Source organism: Gymnogyps californianus, chromosome 27 (genome assembly GCF_018139145.2).
Source record: "Gymnogyps californianus isolate 813 chromosome 27, ASM1813914v2, whole genome shotgun sequence".
Taxonomy (NCBI): Eukaryota; Metazoa; Chordata; class Aves; order Accipitriformes; family Cathartidae; genus Gymnogyps; species Gymnogyps californianus.
Genome location: NC_059497.1, coordinates 399,824 through 413,005, shown reverse-complemented (window position 1 = coordinate 413,005; position 13,182 = coordinate 399,824). Strand labels below are relative to the sequence as shown.

Here is a 13,182-nt window from a genome sequence, read left to right as displayed (position 1 = left end):
ACCTCTACATGAACAGGAAACCTGTGAACGCGCTGCTGGATTTGGGCTGACCACAAGAGTAAAGAGCTGCTCGCAGATCAGAAGAAGTCTCTCGCGTCCTTCGCTGCTGCTCTTCCAAGCGGGCACCGGCAGCGCAGCAGGGCCGGTCCGGATGTCCCCTCTCCCGGCCACCTGTGCTGTCTGTAGACACTCACAGCATCTTTGCGCTTTTCCAGCCTTGGTACACCCTAAAAACTATTTTACACGTTATTTTACAGACCAAACTTCCAGCTCATGTCTCAGTCCACCTTCTTCCTCTGGAAACAGATCCATACAGTAAAAGCCACAAAAAAAAACATCACCTTGGGAGACATATTAGACAAAGACATATTTGACCACAAAACGGGTTTCTGCCTTTACTTACGCAGGAACAACTAGACTGGAAAGTCTCGCTGCTGCCACTGCCACTCAGCAACAAATTACTGAGACTGTAGGCCAAGTGCAAAAATAACTTGGTTTAGTCCCATTTTACTCGCCGCGCTCTGTATCATGGTGTGGGTGGTGGTTTAGGTGAGGGACAGGAACCCTGGCTGTCAAAGCTCGCTGCCCGGCCTTGCCACTGGTGGGAGAAAAAAGAAAGCAAGCCTAAGCAAACAGGAGAGATTATCTGAAATTCTTCTCATCCCTTTGCCTCGTTGCCTGTCTCCTATTCTGCAGTATTCTCATCTGCTCTACAGCATGTTTCAACTCATTGAACACCTGCGTTTAACCACTCAGGAAGAATTACTGAACAATTTACTTTATTCAATTCACAATCGTGAGGACTGCTCACAAAAAAGGAAAAATAAACAGTATCTGTGTGTGCTATGAAGACAAAGTTTGCTCTCAGTTTAGCTTTCTGTTGTTTCCTGGTTTAGTGCTGTTGCCTTTTTGTTTTAGAAATACTGCCTAATTGCAAAATTACTTGAGTCTTTCCAGTCTGGTAATTTTACTCCACAGAAGCTATGTCCACAGTGCCAGAGACATTTCTGAAAGTGAAAATCCGATCAGAGAGTCAGTGGATGTAGCAAACATTTTTTTTCCATACTTACGGGATCATAAACTATTACTCATCTGCCTTGGGGGCTATTATTATAATTCAAAACCATTACTCCTCAAGCTTTTGAGTACTTGCCCATCTCACCATCTTGTTTTATTAAATTCAAATGACAAATGATAGACATCTCCCAGAGACAACAGGAGGCATAGTATTTCCACTGCTTTGTTCTCCCCCCGGATCAATTCCCTCCTCTCCTACATAAGCAGAAACTCTTTGCTGGCTAATATTAATGCTCTAGCATGCATGAATTTCACTTCTGTGGGCGAAAACTCATTCGGCAAATCGAACTTCACCCTTGCCTCGGCAAAGGCATCTCAAATGAAATGCAATGAAAATGAGGGAACAGGATGGCTGCACGGTGCTCACAGGAAGGCTGCGCAAGCCAAACCACCATGTGCAGACGCTGTCAGTGTCAGCAATAACAAAGGGCCTGGGGCTGGGGCGGCCATGCCTCCTGCCTGCTCCGGGGGTGCAGCCCCCTGCGAGCTGGGGGTTCCAGCCCTGCAGGTACCCCCGGTGATGGCCGGTGACATGCCACAAGGTCTGCTGTCCATGGGACGGCTGCTCATCAGCGCTGGCCCTTTCGGGGTCAGGTCTGCCCGTGCAGCACGCCGAGCACGTTCGCGTCCATTTGAAGCCAGCTGGCAGAGGCTGCTTCACAAATGTGCGTTCTGATGGTTACAAAGTAGAGGCAGAGATAGGGTCAAGAATTCGGCCAGTTTCCTTCGCCAAAGAGACCAGCCAGTGTAAAATAACTCACCGCACAGGTTTGCATTATACAGACTGTATTTCATCAGGGCTGAGCAGAAATTAATGAATGAAGAAGCTGGAAAGCTTGTCCTTCCAAACAGGCTACCTTCAGGTAAGAAAACGATTTCTTCTGTGTTTCTCATGTCAAATGTATTTGCTAAAATCCCTGAGGAACTGATAATATGGATACAACCTCCCCGTGAGAATTACCAATAAAACAGCAGATAAGCAGAAATTGCAATAGAAATGGGCTTTTGGCAGAGTCCTCAGCATGCTCCTTGTATTGTTCTGCCTGCAGTTACAGTGACGTTTGCTACTCCAAAAATGTGATGAAAACTCTTCCGAGAGTAGGTTCAAGTGACCAGTGTGCCATGAGGAACCTGGAGATATTTTTCCTTCATTTAATTAGAAAAGGTGAACCATCCATTGCGTAATTAACAGTCAGAAACTAGGAACAGTTCAATGAAAGTCAAACATGCCCAAAAGTCCGAAAGAGGCTGGTTTTGCATATCTTTAAAGGTAAATGGTTATTCTTCATTATGGGCATGACTTAGCTCTCAGCAAAGTTATCAGTTTTTATCTGGAGAAATGTTTTGAACAAATAAATGCTGCCACGCTGAATGTCAGAGGTACTTGGCAACATCAAAGACCCATTTCGCATTGCACTGATGATACTACTCTACAATATCAGACAGAGTTTGTCTTTCATAGATAACAGAAAGATTTCCAATTTTCAGAAGTCCCCTTCAAAGTCTGGAAAGACGCCCTGTAATTTTGTATTTCTTTTTATAGACACATCACTTAACCTGGCTGATGGACGTATTGAGAAATGCAGAAGAAACGGCAATGGGTGGGATGGCTGAAGCACACCTGGGAGGCCGAGGCCACGGCAGCAGGTGCCAGCGGGACCTCAGGGCTGAAAAATGGGAACAGGTTTGTGCTGAGGAGCAGAGTTTATTGTCACAATGACTTCAAAATGCAACATCAAGTGGGATTCTCATCTTCTGCTCACAAACTCTCCTTCTAAACAGCTGTGTGAGGAGGATAGTACTTAGAAGCCTGTAATTAATGATTCATTTGCACATGTTCTCTTTTTAATGATGATGGTCATTAAAGAAGTGCAGTCATTACAGTTTGTTACTCACTGTTGATAAATATGGAGCAACCAAAGACATGAAATGTAACAGAAGCAAGTTTCCCTAAAGGCTCCAGCAATGAAAGAGAAGAAAGAGCAACACTGGCTTATGGAGAAAAGGCCCGAGTCACGCTGCTGACCCAGAAATGAGGTTTTGGGGCCATGTTAGCACAGCACTGTGGCTGGTGGAACAGGCCCGATGCTGCCCACGGTCCTCATGTTGGACAGGCAAGGAACCATGCCCGCAACGCAGGAGGAGGCCGGTGGCCCGGCCCAGGGACCGCAGCCCCAAGGACACCGGCATCCGTCCGTCCGTCCCACGCCGCTGTGGTGGGGAGCCGGGGGCCGGGGCTGGTCCATCCTCCTCGTGCAACACGCCTTTGGTGACGGTTTTCCTGGTAACTTCACCAGAACCTGTGATTCTGAGCTGTAGTCAAAATATGGCACAAGCCCCTTTTTTGGGCCAGAGTTTTTTCAAGGCATACCAGGCAGGGCAGTACAGGTGTAGGCTAGTAAAGAAATTCCAGATTCCCCACCCTTTTCTTCACCCATCTGCAGTCCTGAGCTGTGTGGTGAGGGGAGGGGGCCAGGACATCTAACTGCGGAGCGGCACGGGGGAGACGGCAGCAGGCACTGAGCCGCTCTGTGCTCCCGGGTTAACAGCTCCAGCCACCCGCTGCTCAATTTATACATTCAAAAAGACAATTCAATCCTAGCTTTCCTGCTTTCAGTTTAAGATCAAGCACTCAATCAGGAAAGACACTGAAGTACAGCAGAGGCTGTTACTAATAGCTAGAGCAAACAGAAGAGCATGAGGATCAACTAGAAAGCAAACGCTCCATTTGCCAGTGCCCGGCTGCGAACGCTCTTGAAGTTGAAGATGAAGATGACCGCTCGGGATGCCAGCACAGCCCGAGCTCACCCCCGTGAAGACACAGGGGTGAAAAAGGGATGGAGGGTCAGCAGCTTCTCCCCCAGCATCTGCATTCCAGGGCAGATGGACCGGGGAGCTGGCAGCCCACGGGGCCCGGACCGACGGAGCTGGCAGGCGGCTCTGCCGCAGCGTGCGGCCACGACTCTCGGCCCCCGCCGCCCAGCGCGCACCCCCTGGCCTGGGCGGCCTCCGTGTGCGCGGGGACCTGGAGCTGATGACACAGGATGCAAAGCCCAAAGTGCTTTTAAAAAATGCACCAACACATATGGAAAAGATGAATCGATTACTTGTAACGAACAAATACCATTTCCCATTAATTTCTCTCCAGGAGCCTGTGCCTTTTCTGTTTGTTGGTTTTTTAAGCCGCACCAGGGATTTGCAGACAGCAGTGCTAAAACTTAAAAGGGCAAATAAATACAGGGACTATTTGCTTGCTGGCTCTGTGCACCAGCTTGTGGCAGAAATACCAGAACAGATGATCAGAGGCTTTTTTTTCTTTTCTTTTAAGCAGAGCTCCTGACCTGTGCACTGGGGGGTGAAATGATTCACTCGGGTTTTTTTCCAAAATCTTGGGGGCTCAGCAGTGGTTTTCAAAGTATATTTCAGAAGGTGAGTCATCTTACATGCCTTCCTTTGTTTCTCTGAGTTTCATCACAATAATTATGTCTTTTTTTTCCCTATTGATTATCAAAAACTTTACAGGAGTCTTTCTTTCAAACTCCCACCTGCATCTGAAAAATGGTGTAGTAAAGTCATATAAATTACAAACTGGAGAAGGAACTCCTGCCCCTGGGTCAGACACAGCAGCTGGTATCACGCTGTGAGGTGCTACGGATGATACAGACATTGAGCTAACCGATCGAATGATAGATCGCCAAGCATTTATGCTGAAACTCAGCGGTCGCTGATCCCCAGCTCTCCGTGGCAGTGTGAGATGGCATATGTTGCCTGCTCAAACAGCTATGGCTCATGTGTACGATGCCAGTGTTTTAGCACGGAAAGGCTAATGAAAGCCTGGTACTGCTCACCACCCAAAGGCAATATTACTATTATACACAAATTGCACATTGGTTTAATTCTCTTTTGATTTACACCAGTTCTGCATAGCTGACCTGGGTGGTTACTCCCGATTTACAGTGGTGCAATACGAGATCATGAAACGCCTCATACAAGTGAGTGAGAATTTTCAGATTTCCATTATCTGATATATGTATCTCCACTGTGTCTTAAACTAAAATATCAATTGCCAGGTTTTCCCACTGGGTGTGATCGACCTGGGTCCAGGAAGCGAGGATATTCCTCCGATAAACCCTGGCTCTGCACAGCGCCCTACGGCCACGTTTCGTCTGCGATATAGAGAAATGCTCACCAAGGGACGCAGCAGTAATGAAAACCGCTGCAGAGCTCTGCTCAGGCGGCTGGCCTCACCTCGCACGGCTGCTGCTTACAAATGCTTGGAGGAGGAAAGAAACCCGCAGAAGAAGCAGACCTGCTTCTAGGATGGGCACGTTTGAATTTCAGAAACCAGCCTGATGAGCTGGGATACAGAGCACTAACCACAAAGTGCATTCTTGTTAGAGGAAAGAGCGGATTTCAAAGAAACCTAGGATTTGATGCATGCTAATTCAGACTACTGTGGAGGATCACCAAGCCTAGTGTCTGCCTTCCAGTAGAGCTCAGTATCTGAACTTCAAGGAGAAAATAAGATGCTTTTTGTTATGTACTTAGTCTGTGGCTTTGAGGGAAAATGCCTGCCTTAGCCCCAGATACAGTGGGAGGTTTTATTGCCTTTATTATACTATCACTGGCCACAAATGCTGGCTTTCTTTTCATACCTGAAGTGTCAATAGCATGCGTGTCATTTTTCACACCTCTCTCCAGAATTTATGACCCAAATCAGGCAAAAACCAAAGAGCTCTATAGGACCACGCGAAAATGGAGTGCGAGGAGGAAGAAAATTATAGAGATGGTCAAAATGGTACCCAGGCATTTCAGCCCTATTTTATCACGTGGGGCTGCATCACGTGAATCTCTTTCTTTGGAGATGCATAGAGCAATTACATTTGTTCTATTTATTCTCCCTCAAAGGCTTGGAGATGAGTCAACAGAAAAATCTTTTAGGATGAAAAAATTGAAACTTGAAATAGGCGATATCCCTGGACAATTTGTTCTGCAATCAGAACAGCATTCTCTTTCCTTTACTGCTCTCAATCTCTAATTCAAAAAAAAAAAAAAAAGGAAAAAAACCAATACGGTAACAGTCATATCTGTAAACACAGTCCCTTTCATTCTTGCTTGCAAGCTCAAGGAGCTATTTCAAGTCAATACAGAGATGCTTGTTTTCTAGAGTTCATTTCTGGTGAGAAAATTCCCTCAGCTTTTGTCAGAGAATCCCAAGTGAGAGTAGAAGCTCTCTGAAAGCCTTGAACCAGCTCACTCATGCACAGCGCATGCATTAAAAGGAAAGAATAACTCCACACACCTCTTTGAAAGACTTCTTTACTTCCACTAATGGGTGCCAGTGCGCGATGGGCTTGCGTGGGTATGCCAGCATCTCATTCCAGTGGTCTCTGCCCAGTCCTTCAGCATTGACCCCCACACGGCAAACCCCAATAATCTCGTTGTGGCCCACTCTGAAGAACAATAGAAAAGCAACATGATTATATCTCGCTCAGACTGCCCGTACACTGTCTGACCAAGACTTCTGACCCCATGTTATCGGAGTGCCACGAGGCATGGTGCTAGTGAACACGGGCTGTCGTATCTGCACGACAACAGTCAGATCTTGTCTGCTACTGTCATCGCACGCAGCCCCCAGCACAGTGAGGCACTGCCATTGCCAGAAATAATTATAACAACTTTAAAATGATTTGAACTGTAGATCAGTCCAGATACAGAATCTGGAAGGATGTGTGGTGTAGTGGTGTACAACAAGAATAAGTACAAGTTCAGTAATGGATTATTCATACACCAATTGCTGCTCAGAGTGAGACCATTTGCTTTCTAAAACAGGATGATGGTTTGCAGGACAAGCAAACAGCAAAGGGGAACACAGTACTCACTCAAGAAAATGCCATAAAGCAAAGGACCAGCTTTACCATACTTACTATTCTAGCAGGTAATTTTCCATAACCATAAATATCAATGACACTTTAACAGTAAATCACTAGAGACAGATTGATGCCACAGAGCTGTGCAATCAAGGCCCTGATACTAAGGAAAATGGCTCGTGAGCCGGAAAACCTGCATCCAACGGGATGTTTTCCCCTCCAGCTCTCCAGAGCCTCCCACCTACCGATCATAATCCATGACGGAGATAAGCAGACTGACTTGATCCATGTTCTCTGGGGGAATGTCAAAGATTATTGCTTCATTGTAAGTGGGATTAAGTGTGTTTTTCTTTATGGTGGTTTTCTTCTTTTTTAGTCTTCTCCCATCACAGAGCAAAGACACTTTGACATATGGATCTGGAGAGGAAGAGATAGGAAAAGGCCTTCTGTTTATGGAGGTTTATTTTGTTACCATCACAACATAGAAACAGCATTATCAAAGGATGGACTGTAAGTTACCATGAGGCAAAGGCACTTCTCAAATGTACTTCTAGAAAAAGGAATGTCTGTGTACCAGTTGAATCTACCATTTCTCATACTGGTGTGAGTGCTGACATGAGGTTCAGGCACTGGAGAACCAGCACCACAGACTTCTTGGAAGGAAAAATCAGCCGTTTCCACGAGTTTTTCTGTGATAAGGGTTTGCAAGTGTAAGAAGGCCCCATCTCAAACCAAGAGCCAATATTCGTCAGAAGATGACAACGGGCCCTGGGCACTCAGGCATTCTAGCTTGCATTAATTGCATGGCCACAGACAGCAAACCCAGTGCTTTCTCTGAAGCAAAACTGTAACTTTTTCAAAATTTGCCTAAGAAAGCAAAATGGAATGCAGCATTTTGACAATCCAAACAGGCAGAGGGGGTTATTTTACAGGGATCCTTTCCTGCACTGCTACCAAAACTATCCAATTGCTAACATTATGTAGTAGAGTTACAGTGAGCAGGGGAATTTTAAAACCCATTTTCCCAATGTCAGAGAGCAGCAGAAAGAAAAGGTATTAGGGCAGCTCTGCTTCACGTGCTTTCCCCTGGCTGATCATGGCAGAATGCCCTCAAGTTACAAACAGCTCCTGTTTGCTGTAACGTCTGCCCAGGCGGTTTCAATGCATTTTCAAGTAACAGTAAACGTGCAATGTATTATTACAGAAACGCTGAGCTGGCTTCGTCTGAAGTCTCAATTCTCAGACATTTCATATGGCATCAAGCTCCAACTGAGTAGAAATGTTTTCTGCAAAGATCTTTTACTGTATTGTTACTGCCTTTTATACAAGTTGTCAATGAAATTCAAATACTATGATGTTGATCTCTGGAAAAGAAACTGCTTTTTATGTTGAAATCCAGAATTTGTGCATGCTGAATTTGCAAGCCAACTCTTTGGAACTGTGAATGCATACAGTCTTCAGGTGACTTTGATCTTAATGTTTGAGTACTGGCCAGTATACAGAGGAATGCACATTCACCTGGGATTTACCCAGGTCGCCCATCATCCTTTCCTAATCTTGGGGTGAAATGATTGATTCTGGCTGTAGGGGGTTATCTGATGGAAAACTCCCTACTCACATAAAACTGCTAGGGTCAGTATCTGCAACAGATCTGAAGCGTCCAACCCAAGAGGTGGATCAGAGCTTGGACCCTGCAAACCCTTCAGTGGGGATGGGAAACTGCTGGCAGTCTCCTTGAAGGGTATATTCATGTATATAATCACCTTCCCTGGATTCATGCCCTTGGGAATGGGTTTAAAAGATAATTCTACTTTTAAAATTTTGTTCATACTTAAGACATGGACAAAGCTTTGTCAGGTGTTTCTGTGATGATACAGCCTTGGCGTCAAGAAACGTATGTCCACTGTCCGTTGAGGCTACCCTGAGGGAGGAGGAAGAAGTGTAGATGCAATGGGGTCCTTCTCAGCCATCGAGCACCTACCTGAGTAACCAGTGATATCCATAGCTTTGAGATTCCTGCATTTAATGACTGTTAAGGTGAGGCGACCTGCAGTTGGCAAATAACAAAGGGAAAACATGATCTCTCCCAGGTCCACGCTTTCCTTTAATAAAACAGAGAACACATGATATTGGAAACGTGCGAGAACCAGCTAGGCTGCCCTCACCCTCCACCACAATGCTTCGTGCAGGATTCATGCAGCACTCACTTTTCTCTATTCTGCCATTTTCAAGTGAATGACACTTTACGATATGGCAGTGCTTCCAGTGCATCCCAACATCACTTGGCTAAAAATGAATATAGGGAACAGGAAAAAAATGTGTGTCCAAATGTTACAGCTTCAAATCATGGGTAAGTATAATCTTCCGCTGCCTCAGTGGAGTATGTGCTTCCTGTTGCAACATTACAGCTAATGCACTCCTCTTTTTCTGCTCCACTGCTTACGCAGAAGTGAAGTGATATCTAACACCAAATGAAGGTCATTAAGGAAATTATATTAGTATCAAGTTTTGCTTGAATGTACAGTATATATCTTCTAGTGCCAAGTGTGTGACACTAACATCTATTTCCTCAAATGGAGGAATGTAATACAAACACAGAGCGAGATCACAGAAAGGTGAGATCTTAACATACAGCGGTGCCGTGCTCTCTGGTTGTACGCTGCAACAAATTCAACAAGTGACTTTCTCGTACACCCGGTGCCTTCGGTTCAGTAATAGAGGTTTACGGACTTTGTTGGTGCCTAACATTTCAGCAGAGAATGCAGATGCCTCTGAGTAACACAGCGATTTTCTCTGAAGTTGAGCATGAATTACTAGTTAGTTACAGACCAGGCAGTCACAGCTTTAAAACAGAAGAGAACCATGAAGGGCTCCATTTAGTGGCAATTGAGCCTTTAGGTTGTGACATGCTTAGTATCGCTTGGACCACCAACGCCTTTGAGATGCCTTCAAAGAGCTAACAAACGCAGTGTCAGGCATGTATATGTATGTATATAAATAGTGAATGAACCAGCAGATGGCACTCAGAAACGTTTGGTAGCTTCTGGATTACACAGAGGCCAATACAATTTACTCTTTTAGTGTCCCATAAAACAACTTTTACACATCGCTCTTAGCACCTCTTGTACATGCAGCCTTATCTACTACACCTCCTAAAAGCCCATTCCATCATTGCCTTGCTCATGGGAATTCAGGAAAAAACAATAAACAAACCAAAGTATTATTTAAACTAGAAAGCATTATCATCTGAAGTCAGCAGAAAGATTTCCAAACACCTTCCAAAAATGGATTTAAAAAAAAAAATATCTTGTTTTGTACATACAGATCCCACATCTGTAGAGCAAACAACCCGTTTATTTTTGGAAACAGAGTGTTTGATTCATTTCAATGTGATATAATGATCTGCTGAAAAGAAATTGTAGCTGTTAGTAGTAGAGTGATGGAACTAGAAAGACAAGTAAATGCATTAGGCACTTAAAGCTTTGCTAAGTGTTAGGAGAATAGATCTTGTTGATGGATGAGATTTTTGCCAAATTATTTCCTTCTCGTTCTCTGGTAAGGCAAAGATTAGATATTTATTCCACTTAGATGTGCAGAATACTAATGAATGTTATATAAAAGTCTTGATTCTTGACAAGACTTCACTTGACTGGCAAATAAATTGAAAATCTTCTCAAGCATAGAGTGTACAAAAGAAACAGTGGCAGCCAAATGTTTTCTGGACAGAACAATGTATGACTAGACTTGTAAGTATCGAAATAAACGTTGTCTCAGAAGGCGCTATTTGCTGGTAAATAAGAGTTTAATACTCTCACCCACTCGGAGTTCCCACTCTGATCTCTTGCTTGCCTTAATGAAGCAATGGCATCCTAAACAGCTTTCCTTCCAATGTGACAAAACGATCTCGAGTCACAACCTCATTGCCAGTGACCAGTAATGAAATACGTGGAAACGTTTACTAAGTTATTATTCCTCTACCTTTAGTACCTCTTGATGTGAGCTAAATTTCTTGCCTCACAAGATATTACTAAAGGTACCTTGTTAAGGTACCAGGATCATTGTCGTCACACATGAAAGAGCTTTTAGAGCCCCTGCAGCTTCTAACTCTTAACTGCATTTCAGCTATGGCACCTTGAACATAATGGGTGCCCCTGAGTCGAGCTGCTGTCTTGGAGGTAGAGCAGCAATGAACAAGACCACTGAGTGCTCCGAAACATTTCGCAGTTTTACCTCTGGTGTCACCTGCACCCCGAGAGCTGAGCCGAGCCGCGGTTCTTGCTGCCTGACTCCAATGTGGCCAATTTTCAGAGGACAAGGAGCTCAGTGTTCTACGGAGCCTCATTCATTTACAGTGTCTTAAAACAACCGCTCAAAAATCATGTGCCCGAAATTACAATTTGCTTTTTAAAACATGGCACTTCTTGTTACCTTTAGAGGTATCCTTCCTCTTTTAAGATGAATTGCTTTACATAACAAAGAGCCTGAATGAATAACTCTGCACTGAGGAGGCACTTCGGAACAAGTCTCTGGAACCTGCTGCAAACACCGCCACTGCATCAGAACTAAGCTTGAGGACTGGGATTGTACCTTTTCACTTATGTGTCTCCAGCTCCAATCAGACACTGCATCTACCAGTCTTAGCTATAGACTTTACTGACAATAGAAAAGAATGTAAAATAAATATTCTGAAATTATGATTAGAAATGGTTGTTCTATTCCCAAAGAAATGAGCACCTGAATCTCACTGTGTGCCGGCTGCACTGGATGCTATGTCCGCTGCACAGTGCAACAGCAATTGGCATCCAGACGACACACTGGGCTGGGTCTATGCTTTCGAATGTTCTTTGGTCTGTGTTGGTTTGGGAGGGACAAGGGCAGGAAACCTTGGACACAGATGTCAGAAGAGAGCAGCCCTGTATGAGATTGTGAGAGCACCCTCTGGGCATCATCTCATCTTCTATTCCTCTCCTTGCGCTGAGAGGACCTGTTCAGGGTATAAAACCAACATAAATTGTTCTTTGACTTCATTGTATTAGGTCAAGAGATTTTTCTTTGCAACCGTAAATACAGGAGAGTAAAACGTGTCTTGTGGGTACATTATTTTCTTGCAGATTATAGACGTTGGGACATTTCCAAAATTCATATCAGTACCTCTTAGGAAATAATGGAAGCTCTGAATCAATAACCTTTGCAGACTTGAAACCAAAAATGTTTCACTGATTCACAAGCTGTACAATCATTAATTAAATAGTTGAGTGCTAGCTATTTGAATAGCTTATATCATTGCTTAAGTGCGTTCCTATCTTCTTACCCACACAATTGATCTAATGCATTATTAGTCACCCAGAGCTTTCCTTGGGTATTATGAAAACTGTATTTACCCTTCTCATTTTTGATTAAACAGAAATGTCCTTGGGTGTGTTACAACTGGCTGAGATGTACCAATATCGGCCCATTCTCACAGAATGGCACAGAGAGAATGAGGGGACAGAGCCAAATGCAGCACTCGACATTTCTGTGGGAGCTCTGCAAGACTGCTACACAATGTGTCTTGGGCATGATGTTGGATCTGTGCCTCTCACACCTTCTTTGGAGGCTTTTCCCTCAACAACCCTTCTGTTGGTGTCTCTCCACCTGTTTTTGTGGGGGTTTTTTCCCCCTTAAATTAGTTTACTTAGCTAGGAAAACATCCACTATTTCTTGCAGAACCATCCCAGCAAAACACAGAACATACACAGGTTAAAAACTTCATAACCTTCTCCTGCAGCTTCATGTTTTATGTGCTTTTCCTCTAGTGAGACCAAGCGTTACCCCTTCCCAGTTTCACTCCTGCCCACAGGTCTTTTCCTTCCGAACTCTTTAGGCTTACCACACTGTTTGTATGCTGATCATGTAGCAAGGAAACAGAAACTCCCTGCCATCACACAAGTGAATTCACCCCAGGATTCAACACCATGGCACATCACAGCCAGCCTGGCAGAGCTGACAGCAAGCTGAGTCTCAGAGGCAGAGCAGATGCAAATGGGTAGATGCCTCCAAGAGGCATCCGTACGTGTGATGCACCTTGTTCCTCTCCTAGCAACCCTTTGCCAGGCAAACGGATGTGCCTGATGCCCGCTTGTCTCTTTGCCAGCATTTTTCCTTTCATTACCATCCATTAATCACAACAGACATGGCTATTTGTGGATTGAAAGCCAAGAGCTATATACACCCTGCTAACTAATACCATCGACTT

The 13,182-nt window shown here is 44.5% G+C and overlaps 1 protein-coding gene across 1 annotated transcript in view; it reads right to left on the bottom strand.

Moving 5' to 3' along the window:
* Window positions 1-397: 397 nt before the first annotated feature.
* SYT6 (synaptotagmin 6) overlaps window positions 398-13,182 on the bottom strand; it is a 38,571-nt gene continuing 25,786 nt past the window's right edge. The window contains exons 4-7 of the mRNA XM_050911368.1: window positions 8,929-9,049; window positions 7,193-7,364; window positions 6,380-6,530; window positions 398-598 (exon numbers count right to left, since the gene is read on the bottom strand). Coding sequence (XP_050767325.1) covers window positions 527-598; window positions 6,380-6,530; window positions 7,193-7,364; window positions 8,929-9,049 — 516 coding nt within the window. The 3' untranslated portion in view covers window positions 398-526. The remainder of the gene's footprint in view (window positions 599-6,379; window positions 6,531-7,192; window positions 7,365-8,928; window positions 9,050-13,182) is intronic.